The sequence below is a fragment of the Equus przewalskii genome, chromosome 5 (assembly GCF_037783145.1).
Source record: "Equus przewalskii isolate Varuska chromosome 5, EquPr2, whole genome shotgun sequence".
Lineage (NCBI taxonomy): Eukaryota > Metazoa > Chordata > Mammalia > Perissodactyla > Equidae > Equus > Equus przewalskii.
Window position 1 is genome coordinate 28260199 of NC_091835.1, and position 19058 is coordinate 28279256.

A 19058-nucleotide genomic window follows, 5' to 3' on the forward strand; every position below is an offset into this window, starting at 1 on the left:
AAAGCTGTACTGCAGGTTCCAGAAGAGCAGGAGCCCTGGAGAGGCTGTCAAGGGGGCTCTGCGCACCTCTCAGGGTCCACACAAAGTGGAAATGTGCCCGACTAAGATGCATCAGGCCCCAACTACATCCCCTCTTCTCTTCATGGACCCTCTAACCCCCCACCCCCAGGGAAATCACCCATTTGCACAGTGGCCTGGGAAGGTAATCTGCACTTTTCTTTTCCCTAAGGAAGACTTGTCCTGAGCTAACATCTGTTGCCAATCTTCCTCTTTTTTTGCTTGAGGAAGATTAGCTCTAAGCTAACATCTGTGCCACTCTTCCTCTATTTTACATGTGGGATGCCTCCACAGCATGGCTGACGAGTGGCATAGGTCCGTGCCTGGGATCCGAACCTGCAAACCCAGCCACTGAAGCAGAGCATGCCGAACCTAACCACTAGGCCACGAAACCAGCCCAGGTAATCTGCACTTCTTCTATTTGTGCAGAGTATCCAAGGGGTAGGTACCTGTAGTCTGTTGACCCTGAAAATTAGAATTCAGACATTTGCCCAAATTCTCTGGGGAACCTGTCCATCCCTTGCTTGGTGAGCCAGCCTTGAAGCTGAGGATATCCTGATGCTGAGCTGAGGACTGCCCCAGAGGAAGTGGGACTGGGAGGAGGGAGATCACAGGGGACAGGGGTAGAGGGGAAGCAGCAAGAATCCTGCCCCAACACAAGTCAAAATTCCTGTTTTCCAAGATCCAAATGAGGTTTATTCTAGAACTACAGCGACCTCTGGATATGAGGAGAATGTGCCTGCTGTTACTCCATTTTGTATGCAAGATAGAGACCTGTGAGAACAGACTGCAATTACTATAGAATCAGAACCCTATACTTTGGGAAATTGACTATTTGCAGGCTTCTTATAATTTCTAAAATTATTTAGATTTTTTACCGTTAGTGTTTAGTAAAGAATCTTGACAGTTTCAGTCTGTCTCAGCAGGTTTAAGGGGTTTAAGTAGTGTGCACTTTGTTCTGCATAGCTTAGAGCTATAGTGGGAGCAGAGATCCCTGATCCCTACTGGAAGGTTCCCCAAGACTGTGGAGAATTCAAGGAGCTAAGAGGGGTGAGATGGAGGAACTCTAGTTGAGTCCTTCCAATTAGAGATTCTGCAGTCATGAGCCAAGGCCTCTGCAGCTTCATTGTCGTTTTCTGGAGAGGACCCTAGCCCACACTCACCTACTACAGTAGGCTCCAGATCTACCATGACAGCCCGGGGCACGTGCTTCCCATTGCCAGTCTCACTGAAAAAGGTGGTGAATGAGTCGTCGTCGTTGATCTTGCTGGTCTGGGCAGCAAAGGTGCCATCCGCCTGGATGCCATGTTCCAGGCAGAAGAGCTCCCAGCAAGCATTGCCAATCTGAACTCCCGCTTGACCCACGTGGACTGATATGCATTCCCGCTGTAGGGAGAGTACAAAGTCAAGGTCAGAGAGTCCTGGGCCCCTGGCCATGCCTTTGGCCTTTGTTCCCACATGTGAGGACCTGTCCCTCCCTGGTCTTCAACTGGCAGCATATGCATCCCTCCAGCCATGCCATCCCAGAACCAGGTGGGGGCTGAGGTTTCCAGTGTCTGGGCACCACTGCATCTGGACCAAGATCCGACTCCAGAGAAGAACCATGGTTTTGTGGCTTGCTCTAAAGGTTGCTTTCCAGGGTTAATCCTTTGTACCAGGAAAAGGAAGATGAGGGCTGCTGGACAGAGGAAACAGGGGCTCATTCCAAACCATGAAACCCTGTGCTGATGAAGGAAGTCAAAGGAGGAATCAGCAATAACAGCAGACAGTACTCCTAAAGTCACTACCAGACACAGTGGCAGCATTCTATTCATGCCCAGATCCTGAATTTCCTAGACAACAGTGACACACACACACAGAGTCTCAAAATACCATAGAGCAGATAAAAACTCACGGAAGGAGGATCAGGGTCTGGAAGTACGTATCATAGGTATCATTAGTGTTCTGGTTACAAATGTAGGAATAAGATGGATTGGCACAGCAGCAAGGGAGGGTTGGGAGCGTATAAATTAGGCTCTTCCTGAACTCTGAGAAGTGGGAAATTTCTTCATAGCCATCGTCACCTGCTCCCTTGCCTATGTCAGGCCAAGTGTTAAATAAAGCTGACATTTAGAGTGTCCTTATCTCTGTGTTACTCTGGTGTCAAGCCACAATTACCTGATTGGTCCTAGTGCTAACAGCTTAAGATGGGGAGGTGTGTGTGTGAGAGTGAGAATATGAATGTGTGAGTGTGTGTATATGAACAGAAACTGACCGTGGGGTTTTGCTGGGAGGATCGCCTCATCCCCCCTGCAGGGAAGCAGTGGCTGGCACAAGGTGCCTCTGTGCCCATGACACCCACCAGAGCCCAGCGGGGAAGCATGTGCCTGGTCTGTGAGTTTCTATTCTTATCCATGACCCAACCTGGCATTTTCCAGCTCTGGGTAACCCAAGCCAGGAGCAGAACCTCCAGAGAGCATGGCTGGGCATAGAAATACATCGAGTCCACGTCAGACCATGGGGCTCCTGGGAACTTGGAGGCTCTCTGAGAATGGGAGGAGGGCAGCCACCCTGAGTAACATCTCAAAGGGTTAGAGGAGTCAGGACCCATTGCTCCCTAATTCGGTTTTACAACTGAGCACCTACTCTATCCCTGTCTCTGTGCCCTCGCCTTTGGGGAGGATGGAGGTGTTTACAGCAGCCAGTGTATAACTGAGCCCTAGCTGAGAATACAACCAGCTGTATTTCCATGACCCTGGTGGCCAGAGAAAGGCTTCACTCACAAAGTTGCCCACACTGCAGGGTTTGAATCTTGCCTCTCAATTTACTTGCCGTGCTATGTGACCTTGGCTGAGTTACTTAACCTCTCCTCATCTGAAAATAATGTTAGCCACAATTATTGTTGTTGTTGTCTTTACCATTATCTTTTTCATTATGATACTCCCTTGTAGCTTTATTCTTCACCTGGGAGAGACACATGTGGAAAGTTAGAGACCTCAGGTCCCTATTCCACTCACCTTTATTGTGAGACCTAGTTTCTGCCTTCACCTTAGGACTCAATTCAGGCCCAAGAAAAGCAGTGTCCTACACCCAGGAACCACCCCCAACCAGCGTATTACCCACCAGACCACAGCTTCACAGCCAGCATGCAGCTGTGGCTTCCTAAGGAGGTATCCAAAGCTGAGGGGACATTGGAGAGGCCTAAAAGGAGCCTGATCCCACACATTGTCCTTCCCGGTGATGACATCCTCTATGGCCCTGACCCTCAGCCTCAGAGCCTTGCCCGCTCCCACCACATCCCTCAACCATCCTCCAGGCCTATCTGTGGTGCTGCTTAGTCCCCAGTCACCCCTCCTCCAGAACCACTCTGGGCCCTTTCTGTCCGAATGCAGGGATATTTCAGGAAGACCAAAGGTCACAGAAGGGAGAGGTAAGGATCTTGGGGACCTGAAAACCACCAACATGGTGATAGCAATGTTTTTAGTCCCTTTTGATGCCCCCTTGAATCTCACACTAATAAATATGCCAGTCTTCACAGAAAAATCCATTTCTCTCCCCCCCCACCCTCTATCACACACACCCCTTAGGAAGAGCTATTTTCCTTGTTAAACTAATTCATAAGAGTAATTGGAAGTATAAAATATACTCAGAAGTAACTGATAGGTTCATACGTGCTTCCAAAAGCCAAAACTGGCTACACCGATTAAGAGAAGTGGAAGGGGACTGGCCCCGTGGCCAAGTGCTTAGGTTCCCACACTCCACTTCAGCGGCCCAGGGTTTCACCAGTTCGTATCCTGGGCGTAGACAAGGCACCACTCATCAAGCCATGCTGAGGCGGCGTCCCACATGCCACAACCAGAAGGACCTACAACTAGAATATACAACTATGTACTGGGGGGCTTTGGGGAGAAGAAGGAAAAAAAGAAGATTGGCAGCAGATGTTAGCTCAGGTACCAACCTTTAAGAAAAAAAAGAGAGAAGAGGAAGGTCTCTCAAAACCATTCCCCACTAACAGGATCCAGGGCTCCTTGGAGAAATGGAGGTTTCTAGGTCTGGGGCAAAGAATGTACAAGATGAGCCTGGAACATCTTACAGTTCCTGAAAGCCCGAAAGATAACACGGACCGGGTTGATGTCAAAAGATCTCAGAAACCAACTTGAAGAGGCTCCCACTGGCAAAGGTGAAACAATCTGAGCATCAAAAAGAAAAATAATGTTACTTGACCAAAACAGGATGTATACAAAAATCCACAAGTTCTTAGTGTTGTTAAAAAAGAAAACCCCCAGAAAAAAAACTTATTTGTCCCCATCCAAACAGTCCTGTTGATGAGAGAAGGCTCTTTTTTTTAACAGAAAAGTGTTGGCTAATCAATGTAGAAGGAATGATATCTTAAGAAATACTGCCATTTTACAGTGTCTAATTAGATAATTGATTTGGACAAGGATGCCAACACCACTAAGTGCAAGGTTAATGGGGAACTGGATATTCACATAACACTAAAGGATCATTGTTACTTACAAGTCACAGGAGAGAAAGTAACTACAGTGGTCACCAGCCTAACACTGGGTTCAATCTTAAAACCACTAATAATGAGAAAAGCAGACACGAAGGACCACCCAATGTGATGCAGTATGACACACACACCACTACCCATGAGGAATTCTTGTCAAAACTACTCAGCCTTAATCTATTCAACCCATTAGATTTGGCTTCCACTTTATAGAAAATACAGGGATTAGAGGGATAAGTAAGTGACATCATGAGAAAACAATAAAATAAATCCAGAAGGTGGGACATTCTACAGGGCAATTGAGCCAATCTTTTTAACTCACGAAAAGGAAAGGTGAGGGGAGCACTGTTTCACATCGAAAGAAACTTAAGAAATAACATCCACAGGCAGTATGTGGACTTTGAATTCTGGTATGAACAAATCAAAATATTTGGGGAACGAATAGAGAAAGTGATTAATTTTGTTAAGTATGATAATGAAAGTGTAGTTCAGTATGAAAATGTCCTTACTTTTTAGAGTTCCTTCTGAAGCATTTGGGGTAAAATGCCATGATGTCTGTATTTTACTTTAAAATACTTCAACAAACAGCAGTTAAGTAAATATGGCAGAAAAATAATAATTATCAAATCTATGTGACAGATATGTGGGTGGCATTATACTACTATACGTTTCTGAAGGTTTGAAAATTTTCATACTAAAAAGAAAAAAATTAAAGACAGGAGCTAGAGGAAGAGCAGAGGTAAGGACATCACTCACCATAGTTACCTTATCCTGAAGGGCCCAGGCACTTCCTGTCCCATTTCACTCTGTCATTTATTCAACCAACATTTACTAAGAGCCTATTTTAGCAGGGCAAACAAGACTTTTAAAGTTACTTGAAGAAGTCACAAGTGAAATTAAAGGTTACATGAGCCCTCATGGGCGCTCGGATCAATGCATACCCTCAGCATTCCAATGCGACACACCTTTTGCACCTGCTCCCAGGCAGGGAACAAGGAGCAGTGCAAAGCTCCTCGCTCAGACACTGAGCTAGCCTTCTCCAGCCACTCTGCCTGATCACCGTCGCCATCCGCCTGCCTGGACGTTCTACACAGATAGACACAGAGCAGACCTAGTGCTGAGAGCTTCGGGAGGCCAGCCCTCATGCCCAAGAAAGGTCATCCATCTGTCATAACCAGGGTTGTCATGTTAGCTCAGAGTGTTTAGGATACTAGAACTGGACTAGCCTCATGGATCACCGAATATTATTCCCACCACATTATTTTAGAGATGAAAAGGCTGAAGCTCAGGAAGGTAAAGCGACAGATTCACAGCTCTGTAGCAAAAAAGCCTGGACTGGGACCCAGGCCTTCTGACCTCGGCCTGAGTTCTATCCTTTACACCACACAGCCTCCTGCCTCACTTGCACTCTGAACTTCCAGGGCCCCGGGGTGCCGACTCCATGGAGGCAGTCTGATGGTGTAGCACAAGGCCAAACTCATATAGAAAAGCTCCAGTGCAGAGAGAAACAGAGTGGCTCCCGGTGGCAGCCTCTTGGAAAATGAGTCATCCTTCTCTGATAGAACCAGGAATCTGTTTCCCAGGGCTGGTGTACGCAGGGCCGTGCAGAGAGTAAGCTGACCCAGCAGAGGATATTTAAGTCATACATTCGCTCCAAACTCATATTTCAGATTCCCCCTCCCACAATCAGAACTTACACTTTCTCATAGTGTTTCTGTCTCTCAGTTCTAATTTTGAATCTGAGCTTATAGAGCTCAGATCAGTTCTATGCTCCTGGGACCGTGTAAGGGGAAGGGGGTCTCCTGGGTGCTGCTGGAGCCCCTCTGCCAAGCAGTCCAGGGGGTGAAGATGAGGGAGATGGAGAGATCTAACAGAGGAGTTCCTCTTCTCAAGAAAAGTATGACACTCACTCACACAGACCTAGTGCTGGGCCAGCCACAAAGGGTACCTCCTCTGTTCATTCCTACAGTAAATACTGACTGTGTTACTACATGCAAGAAGGCACTGAAAGGTACTGGGCTAACTCCTCTTCAATCTTCAGGTCTCTCATTAAATGTCACTTTGTACAGGAAGTCTGGATCCAGCACAACCAGCATAGACCCTACTGTGTGCTCCCACATTATGGTCACATTCTATTTTCTGACTTTCCTAGGAGAGACAGTAAGTCCTGTTCTGGGCAAGGAAGCCTTGTTTCTTCACTGAACCCCAGCATCGGGCACGGAGCTGGAATGCAGCAGGTTCCCAGTCAACACGGGGGAACGGGAAGGAAAACCCTGCCCTGAGAGGCTACGATCTACTTAACAAAGAGAGTGGCCAGTGCCTAAGAGGCAACAGGAGTTCAAAGGAGAAGAAACAACTCCTGGCTTGGTTTCCTGAAGGAGGAACATTTGTGGAGACCTTGAGAAACGCAGACATGCCAACACAGTCTTTTCAGTTGGGTTTAGAAGCAGTGTGAAGAAGAGGCAGGAAAATTCAGGGCAGGTCCCACAAACTGCTCAGTGTGTCTGAAGCGTGGGCTCATGAAGGGCAGAGCAGATGAGACAACCATGCCACCCACAACCATCATGCGTGGGGAAGGGATCCTGGGTTTTGCAGAACATCAAAAAAAGAAATTCTAGAACTTTACAGCCCTTTTATAATTCCACTGCAAGAAACCTTTCCTTATGTCAATCTTACATTATTTCTATTTTAATATTAGTCTTTCCCTGTTGCTTTGCTCTCAGAGGACTAAGATCCCCTAATCACGATCCTCTGTAAAAGGAGGCTTTGCAGCTTTAAAAAATCATTCTGAAGTATCGTAAAACTGTATATTATATAAGAAAGGAAGTTTCTTCACAGACCAACAGTGTATGCTATGTGAAAACAGGAGACCAGTCCCCTGATCACCTTTGTGGTCAGATGCTACACAGTTGCTTTCTCATTACACCAAATTATTTCTAGTTTTCAGGCTGGGATAATAAATCACGTAAATTTTAGGATCTAGGGCAGAGATGGTAACTATAAAGTAGATCCACAGCGTTACAGAGGGATAATTAAAGTGAGAACAAATGTGATTCATGAAAGACTGAATTATCTCTGCTCAAAACCCTTCAATTAGCGCATATTTGGAACCACTCCCAACAAAGAATAGATAGCAAGCCAGAGACAGCAACAACAAAGAGTCCACCTAAATTCACAGGAGTGAGTGCAGGGGGCTCAGGAGGGGCTCCGATTATCAGCACTACAGTTAGGGCAGCAAGCGAGGGGCTGTGACGCCCACTTTAGGAATGGGGGGGTTTGGTGGGGAGACTCCCAGCATAAGAGACCCTTTGATGTCAAAAGGCCTTGAGCCTTAGCTGACATTAGGGGCAAGGGCAAGAGATAGTTAAGGAGTTTGAATCTGATGCCCAGTGCCCACTCCACTTTCCCATTCTCTTCCACAGCTCATTATCTGGGAGAACTTCTAACAGGAAGACACCAACAGGGGAAATAACCACAAGGGCCACAGACAGTAAAGGAATAGTTGGTCTACTTCTGCTCCCCCAAGAGCGCCACCTTCTCCCGCCCACCCCCATCACTGGCTCTGTATTCACCAGCTATTTTCTCCGCAAAAATTATTTTTAAGGTCACTCAGGAGTCCCCTCAGAAAGGACACTCAGCAACAGCACTGACCCTCTAGCTCTGCCGGGGGCTGACCTGAGCCTGGAAGCTTCTTATGAAAACTTACCAGTTCTTCTCATTTGCCCAGTACCTTTGCCCCAGCCACGGCTGGGGGGCGGTGGGTCTGCTCATCAGGGCTCCTCTGCTGCTCAGAGGCATGTACTCAATGACTTCTTGGGGAACTCACACTTAGTGATGGGAAGGGAGGATGCAGCAGTGACCTGCAGCCCCTTGGGTGCCCCAAGCAGAGCTCTGAGGTCAGAAATTAAGTATGAACCCTGCAGAGCTCAGCCACGCCTTCCTACAAACAGCAGTTTGCAGAGGACCGCAGACATAGAAACAGTGTCCATCTCACCCCCAGAACACTCTCCCCTAGTCTCTAGCTGCCCATTTTTGCGGAGAGGCAGGCTCTTTGTTGCCATTGGATGCCTATTCCCATCTGAACTCATCTGGTGCTCCCCAGTCCAGAAGAAACGCAGTTAAGGAGGCTATGTGAGAGGCTCTCACCTCCTCCTAAACCACAGAAACGTTCTCTAGCCCTGCTGTCACTGATATGAGCTTGGCTTGAGCACCTGGCCGGGATTCTCCAGACCACTTCCCAAAAAAGGTGTCACAGTCTCAGTTCCCAGGAGGACTGCTTACTGGAGGGACACTGGGAGCAGATGGGAATGCTCAGTTATAGGATTAGGTGTAAATTTCTTATCTAGAACCTACAGAAATGCTGAATCAAATTCTCGTTAACACAGCAGCAGCCTCTCCCCAACCCCCACAAGGAAAGGAGAGCGTGGGGGTGGCTGCTTAACACTTGACCTGTGGGAGGAAGGAAAGTCTTTTCTGTGAGGGTGGGATTCCTTGGGTCTAGGTTTATAGATGTGCCATTCTAGCCTTTCAGCAATGTGTCAAGGGATTTTCAAAAAGAGGTGCTCTGAGTGGGGGATGTTCAATAAAAAAATGTTTCCCATCAGGACACACTGCCTGTGAAAGTCAATGTCCTAAATAGAACCTGCCATACAAAATTCAGTGTTTCAAAATAAATAAGATACCTTTTTCCAAAATATTCAAGTATAGGTTTTCAATTAAACATCCAAATTCTTTAGCACATTTAAAGTAAGGTTTTACTGTTTAAACTTTGATTTACCAGGTATTTTCAGAAACCTGCCTACTGAAGACACACCAAAGTTCGCTTAGAGGGCAAACTGTGAGCCTTGGCTCCCCTGTAAGCTTCCTTCAGGCTCCACTCTGAGAGTCACCATGGCATTCGAGTGAAAATTAAAACATGCAAGAGAAAGTACTTTGAAAATTATAAAGCACTAGCTATATGCTAGACATTATAAATATTAAATACCAGGTCTTGAGTGTGCTGCTTAGGATTTGCTTCAAAATAACGGGGAGAGAGGGAAAGGAGAATAAATGAAGCAAGACTCACCTAATTAGATAATTGTTGAAATCAGATGATGCATATATCATTATACCATTCTGTCTCCTTTCGTATATGTTTGAAATTCTTCATAATAAAAAGTTTAAAACCGTAAAACTAGGTAGAGCTTTGGAAATTTGAACTATAACCTCTCTTCACTTTGTAGATGAGAAAAAGCAGTCCAGAGAGGTTAAGTGACCTTCTCCAAGTCACCGGCTAGCTGCAGAGCCAGGAGCCAAAATTCTTAACTCCCAGCTCTGGGCGTGTTCTCCCCCACACCAGCGACCTCAGGCAGGAGTGGATTCCTCTGGCCATTCTCCCCACTATTCCTCAGGTTCTTCAAGCTCCCAGGTATGTCTGGAAGCATGCTCAGGAGAGGGAGAGTGCTGGACAGACCTGGAGCTAGAACCAGCAGAGCTGGGGCTAGAGCCAGAAAGCCCTGGGCACTTTCCAAAATGAGCAGAGGCCGGGGAGGAGGGAGGGTTCTCGCCTGGCCTGCTGGGTCACTGACACCTGCAGCAGGAGTGCCCAGAGAACTGACCTTGGCCTGCCAGACATGCTTCTCCCACTCCCCTTCCCCCACCCACCTTTTCATCCCACCTCCCTGCTGCCAAAATGCCAGGCAAGGTCTCTGGGTTTCCAGGAGTACAGAGAAGTGGACTGGAGGCGAATTTTACAGACCCCCAGATGTGGAGGGTAAAGGGGGCTCTAGAGGGTGGAACCGGGGAGTTTGGAGAGGCCCTTTCCAGCAAGTAAGATCCGCATCTGCGAAAGGAGACAGAGGCCTGAGAGGGGAAAGGAGCCGCTGCAGAGCCCCTGAGGCAGGCAGGAAACAAAATGAGAAGTCTGAGGCCTCGTGCCTTTCAGGAGGGAGAGTTCTGTGTGCCAAAGTCCTTCTGACTTCGACCGCTGGACACTGGGGAGTTGGCGTGAGTGTCAGGTGCCTGGGAAGCTGGGCGCCCTCAAGCTGTAAGAGCCCCAAACTCAAGCAGATGGCCTGGACAAGCAAGGAGGACGACCCCAGGCCTGGGGGATTGAGATGCCCTGAGTCCCCTCTCCCATTTGGCTGGGCTTGGGGACCTGACTGCGCCCACATACCCAGCTGCCCATGCCCAGCCCAACCATCTGGAATCCCTGGAGTGCCCCCTTTTCTCCCCACCTGGTCCTTGAGCCGCCTGCCTGTCCAGGGATCCCTCAGAATCTCACCCCTTCTTCACCTGGTTCCCCATGTCCTCCCTTCTCTCACCCGCTTGCACAAATCGCCCTTAGGTCCCTTTGAGAGGCAACTCACCCCAGGTCTCTACTTTCCCTCTACAGAAAAGGGTAATAGCACCAGGTGTCCTCTGCCCGAGGGTACGGACCCCCTCAACCCTGAATGGACACCGCCCCCGGGGAGACTTCGATCCGTTAGCCCGCGAAGACGCGGCTCTCCACTCGGCTCGGCGCCTGCCCCGCGCCCCGGGTCCCCGGGCCCCTGCACCCGGCCTCTGCCCCAGCCCCAGAAAGCTCACCATCGCGGCCGCTCTCCTCGCCGGCTCGCCTCCTCGCTGGGCCTGCCCACCCCAACTGCTCCAGATACGGCCGCCTCCGCTGTTGTGACACACTGGGCGGGAGGGGGACGGGGAGAGACATGCTGGGCCAGCAGCTGCCCTGCAGCATCACAGTGCCCGGGGAGGGGAGGGACCCGGCGGGTCACAATTGCTCCTCCCGCCCCCACCGGCGGCTCAAATCTCCGGCACCCGCCGGCCCTGCCCGGCCTGCTCCGTCCAGCCTCTCCATCGCCGGCGCTGTGCGCGGTGCGAATTGCGCGGCGGGCTCCTCGCCGCCGCACCCGGGGGCAGTCTTTTTACCACAGCGTCTCCTGCCCTCTGTGAGATCGGCCATTGTAATTCCAGCTGCTTAGGAAAGAAATGTGTTAATGTTGTTAGACAAAATGTTCATTGCTCCCCAGACTTTCATTCTCTCCCTGCTGTCAAACACTAGCGCCGCCGGGAAGGACTGGCCCAGGCAGGAAAGGCACCTGGTGAAGATTCGTTGACTGCAGTCACCCTCAGCCCAGGAGAGTGCGGGGATAGCGCCGGGCTCGCTGGAGGAGGAACAGGTTCCAGGCTCAGCTCGCGTGAGCAAGTTGTTGAGCCGCTGCTCTGGAAGCCTGTTTCTACCTCCATCAAGGCCTACCCGGTCCTTGGAGAATCAAATGAGCTAAGGTACATAAAGCTCCCGGCACACAGCAGGTGCTCCATACTTCCCCTGTTCCCGTTTCAGCTACTCTGTCGGTGTGCACCACCTCTCCACCGTTATTTTCAAATCTCTTTCCTGATCCACTTATCACACTCCCCTCTTCCTACGTTTAAGCCCAAAACGTACAGGATGATATCAGAGTTCTCGCTGCCTCTTTGGCCAGTAATAGGACCTCCTCTTGGTGGCCACAAACGATGCTGAAGAGCAAGGGATTTCCCCTACTCTCCCTCTAGTTGGAGAGGAGTAGGGGGAACTGGGTCCAACTTCACACTTTAGATTTTGGCCACTTTATTAAATCTTCCTCCACATTCCTGTCCCCTCCCCCCAGTTTAGTGGTGGGCTGGATGATTATGGTCTTTTGGACTCACTGCAAAATTCCCCACCAGGGCCAACCCATGTTGAAACCGGTAACCCTGCTTCCACCTTCTCTCACACTTCCTCAGGCACCTGACCACCAACCAAGTCACTCCAGGGAAATTCATGGCTTTTCTGCAAGACACTGCCACACAGAGCTGCTCCGACCAGACGTGGTGACTCCAAGTTTTCAGGCCGCAGACACAGATCTACCTTCTCTTCTGTTCCTAAGAGATGCCTATCTCTGGCCAGTAGAGAATGAGAACACTTTTTTCTTTATTTATGTAGCAATTTGTTCTGCTGACTACCCATTTGTATATTTTTTTATTTATACTATGAGTTTCCAGAAGACAGGGCACATCTTAATCATCTTTGCATCTGAGAGAGTACCAAACACAAACACAGCGCTTTACCCATTGATACCCAGAGTACTTAGTAAATTATGAGTTGAATTTTTGTCTTTCTTATAATGTAAGATCCCGAAAATTGAGAATCATGATTAAGCTAACTGCCAAGCAAATGGTAAATGCTCAATAAGGGATGATGACTATTATTAACTACATATTTCTCTCTCTTCCAGACTCCCATAGCACATTCTATTACTTCTTCCATTACATTTATCACTTTCTGTTTTGGGGTGGATTCTAGATATGTGAGAGTGTGCGAGTGTTCCTCCAAAACTGGAACACCTTGAAGGCTAGTGTTGTGTTATTCATCTTAGTGACCTCTCTATCAAAAGTAGCTAGTTGAGTGCATCAAAGACACTCAATAAACATTGCTTAATAAACTGATTTTTCAAGTTCTCTTTATGAACCAGCAAATACATTATGAACAGGTTCTTAATGTCTCGGGATAAAAATGATGACAATGCTGGTGATTATGATTATATTCGATTGCCTATCCTTATGATAATGCCCTTTGAACTTCATCATCTTTCCCTTTATGGGGTTTAGGGCTGTAGGGAGCCATGGCTACAACATAGATGTGGGATATAGTATCTTTGGGTTCCAAAAAAATTCATATGGTGAAGCCCTAAACCTCTGTGTGACTGTATTTGAAGACAGGCCTTTAGGAGGTAATTAAGGTTAAATGAGGTCATAAGAGTGGGGCCCTGCTCCAGTAGGACTGATGTCCTTATGAGAGCCCAGGAGTGCACATGCACAGAGGACGGCCACATGAGGACACAGAGAGAAGGTGGCTGTCTACAAGCCACGGATAGAGGCCTCACCGGACACAGACCCCACTGGGCCTATCTTGGACTCCCAGCCAGCAGAGCTGTAAGAAAATTACCTTCTGTGGTTTAAACTCCCCAGTGTGCAGTATTTTGTTATGGAGCAGACTAAGACAGTGGCCTTAAGAGTCTTTGGAATAAAAAAATGTTTACTTCTTTTCGGTTTTTAAGTCCTCCGTCTTACAATTATTTGACTTGTGGCAACCCAGATCTCATTGATACTTCTTCTCTCCCTGAGAAGTTTGGAAAGAAGGAAGGACACGTTTTTGTAGTCCCTGTGATGGTAAATTTTATGTGTCAACTTTCTTGGGCCACAGGATGCCCAGACATTTGGTCAATCATTATTCTGGATGTGTCTGTGAGGGTGTTTCTGAATGAGAGTAACATTTGAATCGACAGATTTGAGTCGAGTAGATTGGCCCCCTAAGGTGGGTGGGCCTCATCCAATCAACGGAAGACTTGAATAGAGCAAAAAGGCCAGTCAGAGGGAAGGCTGCCTCCCTGCCTGCTTCAGCTGGGACGTCGGTCTTCTCCTGACCTCAGACTGGAACCTACACCCTCAGGTCTCCTGGGTCTCCAACTTGCTGACTGCAGATCTCGGACTTCTCAGCCTCCATCATCACATGAGCCAGTTCCTTCTCTCTCCCTCTCCCTATAGAGATACAGATATAGATATAGATATAGATATAGATATAGATATCGATATAAACAGGATATATCTCCTCTTGGTTCTATTTCTCTGGAGAACCCTGACAAATACAGTTCCTTTTGCAGGTGGTAAAACTGAAGTCAAATCCAGGCTATTTATGAGAAAGCAATCACACACGGTGTGATTTAGGCCTTGTAAAGAAATAACTCCACCTCCTCTACATTCCAGGTACTATGTGTGAGTGTATTTCTTCTTGCATGAGTTTTTGTGCTATGGGGTCATATTCTCCAATACACTAATTATAAAAAGTTGAACCACACCCATTTGCATAGGGGGTAATTTCTATCAATCACCCAGGAGAAGAGTTGGTCTTCATGATATTTATATACCTGTTATTTATACAATATGCCAACACTGAACACTTTCTAGGTGCCAAACACTGTGCTAAGGGCTTACCTCTTTTACTCCTCACAACAAACCTCTGAAATTAAAATTTCTATTATCTCCATTTTACAGATGAAGCATTTTGAGATTTAGAAATGTTAACTCTTGTTCCTGATTACACAACTGGTAAGAGATGGACCTGGGGTTTGCACTCAGGGAGTCTGACCCCAGAAGCTGAGCTCAGATGTTTCATCATCACCTGTAAACTGGAACTGGAAAGGCAAACCTGAGACACAGAGGGCTTGTCTTCATTCTCTTAGCTTAGACTTTGAGACTCCACATTCCTAGGCTGCTGCTCCAGTGGATAGGCGTTAAAGATGGAGTTTACGATGTGGAGGGAGACTGTGAGCCCAGAGGAAAAGACGCATGAAACATGTTAATTTCCAAGCACCCACACTGCTGAGGGGAGCCTGTGAGTTTGGAGAGCAGACTACATTTGATAATCGGATTATCTAGATGTAGGTATTTGCTGTATTTATTTTACTTTGGTTACCCCTAGTTTTAAGTACACTCATATTTAAATATTAATATTCCAAGCTTGTTTCTCATATGCTACAGGGGACTAAGAGAAAGAAAAGGTGGGCATCTTTGGCCACAGTAATCACAGATAAAGTGGTTCCCCTTTTAAGGCTGCGTGCTTGCAGCAGCCATGTTCAAGAGACCACCAAAGAAAAGGTGATCTTGGGACAAATTTGGAGCCACATAATCCAGCCGGCCCTTCTTCCAGGCAGGTCTCCTTCCAAAATCAACCTTGGAGAGTCTGGGTTGTTTTGTCTTACATTGGGGAAGGCAATATTTTCCTACTGGCCCCGATTCTTCCCTCCACTCACTCCTCCCAACGGGTTGATGTCAGAAATGGCACCTTTCAGAGCATTGTCTTCATAGCTTCAGCTTTTGATCCTTGTTAAACTCACCTCCCCTTTAGGCTAACATTAGTCAGTAACATAGAACTCAGCAGAAAGATGAGGCAATGAGAACGTGAGGCAGTGAGTGATTAGGTTGGGGGTCAAGGACAGAGTAGCAAAGTGCAGAGAAGGCTGAGGTTGGGGAACTAAGAAAAAACTCTTCTTCATAAATTGGTCAAGCTGATCAGAGGCCAGCACTGAAGCCCTTAACCTCACTGCCTCTAATGCTCTGTTACAGATGGAATAACCACCTGCTTCAGCTGCCAGATCGTCTGGGATAAAGTGGCTCCAGAGGAAAGAAAGCAGGTGGGTCATTATCTTCTTCTCCCTGAGGCCTTGGTATTCTATATAGGGTTAATTCTTCACTTGGATATTTCCCTCCTGTCAGACACCGAAACAATTGGTTGAATTGTCTTTTTTTTTTTCAGTTATTTCACATATTGCTATGGCAATTGCAAAGTGATCCAGTCTTTCTGGACGGCCCCCTGGCAGTACGTTAAACGAGCTAGAAAACTCTTCTCACCATTTATGTTGCAAATACACTTTGGAAAACTATCCCAAGAAAACAACACACAAGGAAAATAACAGTGCTGTTTTACAGCATTTTCATATGCAATCTGTTAGAGCTGTTATTCATATTAGCAAAAAGCTGGAAAAAAATGAAATGGCTGACAAATACTGCACAGGGAGTCAGCGGTTGAATTGTGGCCCCCAGAAGATATGTCCACTTGGAACCTCAGACCGTCACCTTATTTGGAATAAGGGTCTTTGCAGATGTAATTAAGGATCTCAAGATGAGGTCATCCTGGATTAGGGTAGGTCCTAAATTCGATGACAAGTGCCCTCATAAGAGACAGACAAGGAGAAGACGTAAAAACACAGAAGAAGGCCAAGTGAAGATGGAGACAGAGATTGGAGTTATGCTGCCACAAGCCAAGGACCCTCAGAGCCACCAGAGGCTGGAAGACCACAGGAAGGATTCTCCCCAGAGCCTTCAGAGAGACACCTGGATTTTGGACTCCTGGGCTCCAGAACTGTGAGAGAAGAAATTTCTGTTGTTTTAAGCCCCATAGTTTGTGGCAATTTCTTACAGCTGCCATAGGAAACACAGACATATAGTGAGGAAGCAGATGATGGTGGAAACTGAATAGATGATGATATTAAATGAAGAAAACTGCAGAACTCAAAGTAACAGAGATGTATTTATAATAAAAAATCAATGTATATCGAACAGAAAATATAGATAATTTTATTTTCATGGGTTTTTTTTTAACAGGGTTGTTGGAATGAACAGAAAGCATTTCATGTCCTATAGAGATGAAACCATAAAACTCCTAGTAGAAAATACAGGCAGTACACTTTTTGACATTGGTCTTAGCAGCATCTTTTCGAATACCATGTCTACTCAAAATTAACAAATAAGACTTTGTCGGACTAAAAAGCTTCTGCAAGGCAAAGGAAACCAGGAACAAAAAAAAAAGACAAGCCACCAGCTGGGAGAAAATATTTGCGAATCATATATCTGACAAGGGGTTAATTTCCAAAATACATAAAGAACTCACACAACTCAACAACAAAAAAACAAGCCACCCAATCAAAAGAAGTGGGCAGAGGAACTGAACATTTTTCCAAAGAAGATATACAGATGGCCAATAGGCACATGAAAAGATGTTCAACATCACTAATCATCAGAGAAAATGCAAATCAAAACTACACTAAGATATCACCTTACCCCCATTAGAATGGCTATAATCACCAAGACTAAAAATAACAAATGTTGGAGAGGATGTAGAGAAAAGAAAACCCTCATACACTGCTGGTGGGAATGCAAACTGGTGCAGCCACTATGGGAAACAGTATGGAACTTTCTCAAAAAACTAAAAATAGAAATAGCATATGACCCAGCTAACCCAATGCTGGGTATTTATCCAAAGAACATGAAATCAACAATTCAAAGTGACTTATGCACCCCTGTGTTCATTGCAGCATTATTCACAATAGCCAAGACGTGGAAGCAACCCAAGTGCCCATCAACCGATGATTGGATAAAGAAGATGCGGTGTATATATATACAATGGAATAGTACTCAGCCATAAAAAAGACAAAATCATCCCATTCACAACAACATGGATGGACCTGGAGGGTATTATGTTAAGCAAAATAAGCCAGACAGACAAACACCGTGTGGTTTTACTCATATATGGAAGATAAACAAACACACGGACAAAGAGAACAGTTCAGTAGTTACCAGGGGAAGGGGGCTGGGGAGGGCAGAGCAGGTGAAGGGGAGCACCTATATGGTGATGGACAAATAATAATCTACAACTGAAACCTCGCAATGTTGTAAACTATTATGAACTCAATTTTTTAAAAAGTAAAAAAAAAGAGAGAAAGAGAAAAGGTGCAGGGTTTATACCCTGTGAGCCTCTCATATAATGGAATACCACATAGCTAACAAGAACGAGGCAGCTCTACATGAGCTGATGAGGAATAAACATTCAAGATTAAGCACACTTTTTAAAATGTGTGGCACAGGGGCCAACCTGGTGGCGCAGCAGTTAAGTTCACACGTTCCACTTCGGCAGCTTGGGGTTCGCCAGTTCAGATCCCGGGTGCGATCTATGCACTGCTTGTCAAGCCATGCTGTGGCAGTGTCCCGCTTATAAAGTAGAGGAAGATGGGCACAGATGTTAGCTCAGAGCCTGTCTTCCTCAGAAGAGGAGGACTGGTGGCAGATGTTAGCTCAGGACTAATCTTCCTCAAAAAAAAAAAAGTGTGGCAGTGTGGTATGCCATCATTTGTGTAAGAGAAAGCTTGCTACCAGAGATTAGCTCTGGAAGGATAGACAGACTGGCACCGGTGTGGACTCTGGGCAGGAAACTGGGAGATGTCAACAGGGTAGAAAAAAGACTTTCTTTTCCATGACTTCCCTCTTACAACTTTTGAATTTTGGACCATTTATATAAAACTCGAATATATTTTTAAAATAGTCTGCATACAGACACATGCAAACAGCTGCACAAAGCTATGAAATAATTCCTCAGTCCCTTCAAACTCCCCTTCTGGAGGCGGAATCCAACATCCTCCTCTGGCACCATCTGTTCTGCAGCCACCCACCTCCATCCCTATGATGACCCACAGTAGCCTAATTTCTCCTCTCCACCTCACCTCATCCTTCCCGGCCTCCCATCTGACCACCAAACGGAGGAGTATTACCCATTCTTGCTCTCCTCAGCACCCCAAAATTTTAAACATCTGTCCTATGTCGTATTCTCTCACAACCCTGTAGAACTAATCAACCCCAACTGAAGTTACCACTCCCAGACATACTTGCATTTTAACAGTGAACTTCAAGAGTGACTGATTTTAGGGCAAGTGAGGCAGAATCCTGGGGAAGTGAAAGGAACTCTAGACTTGAGGGTCAGGAGACCTTGGTCTTATTCAGGCTTTGTGACGGGGCAAATCTCTTCACCCCTCTGGGTCTCAATTTCCTCAACTGAAAGAGAAGGGGGCTATAATAGATGATCGTTCCAGATCTACCATCCCCAAATTCCACCATACAATGCTGCTTCTCTGAGTCCCATCCCCTCTGAACCTGATGTGTACTGGGTGTGTTCACTAGTGCTGTCCGA

The 19058-nt window shown here is 46.7% G+C and overlaps 2 protein-coding genes across 5 annotated transcripts in view; one reads left to right on the top strand and one right to left on the bottom strand.

Annotated features, from left to right (window-relative positions):
- Positions 1-19058, bottom strand: part of LOC103541363 (tubulin alpha-8 chain) — a 35161-nt gene that overhangs the window by 6190 nt on the left and 9913 nt on the right. For 3 of the 4 annotated variants that reach the window (XM_070618870.1, XM_070618872.1, XM_070618869.1), the window contains exon 2: positions 1221-1443. In XM_070618870.1, coding sequence (XP_070474971.1) covers positions 1221-1248 — 28 coding nt within the window. In that variant the 5' untranslated portion in view covers positions 1249-1443. Of the gene's footprint in view, positions 1-1220; positions 1444-9611; positions 10129-19058 lie in introns of those variants that run through there. The other variant, XM_070618871.1, reaches the window with a different exon arrangement.
- LOC139083190 (uncharacterized) lies at positions 3277-13589 on the top strand. The gene is made up of 5 exons (XM_070618151.1): positions 3277-3466; positions 9823-9953; positions 10920-10955; positions 11586-11809; positions 12287-13589. The coding sequence occupies exons 1-5, from the start codon at positions 3277-3279 to the stop codon at positions 12375-12377; spliced, it is 672 nt and encodes a 223-aa protein (XP_070474252.1). The 3' UTR covers positions 12378-13589.

Bases quoted from the DNA above. Each gene is read 5' to 3' on its own strand.
- LOC139083190 (XM_070618151.1), top strand. From the start codon at position 3,277: ATGACATCCTCTATGGCCCTGACCCTCAGCCTCAGAGCCTTGCCCGCT. The intron at 10,956-11,585 runs GTACGGACCCCC...GTCAAACACTAG, and splicing joins CAGGTGTCCTCTGCCCGAGG to CGCCGCCGGGAAGGACTGGC. The intron at 11,810-12,286 runs GTACATAAAGCT...ACACTTCCTCAG, and splicing joins GGAGAATCAAATGAGCTAAG to GCACCTGACCACCAACCAAG.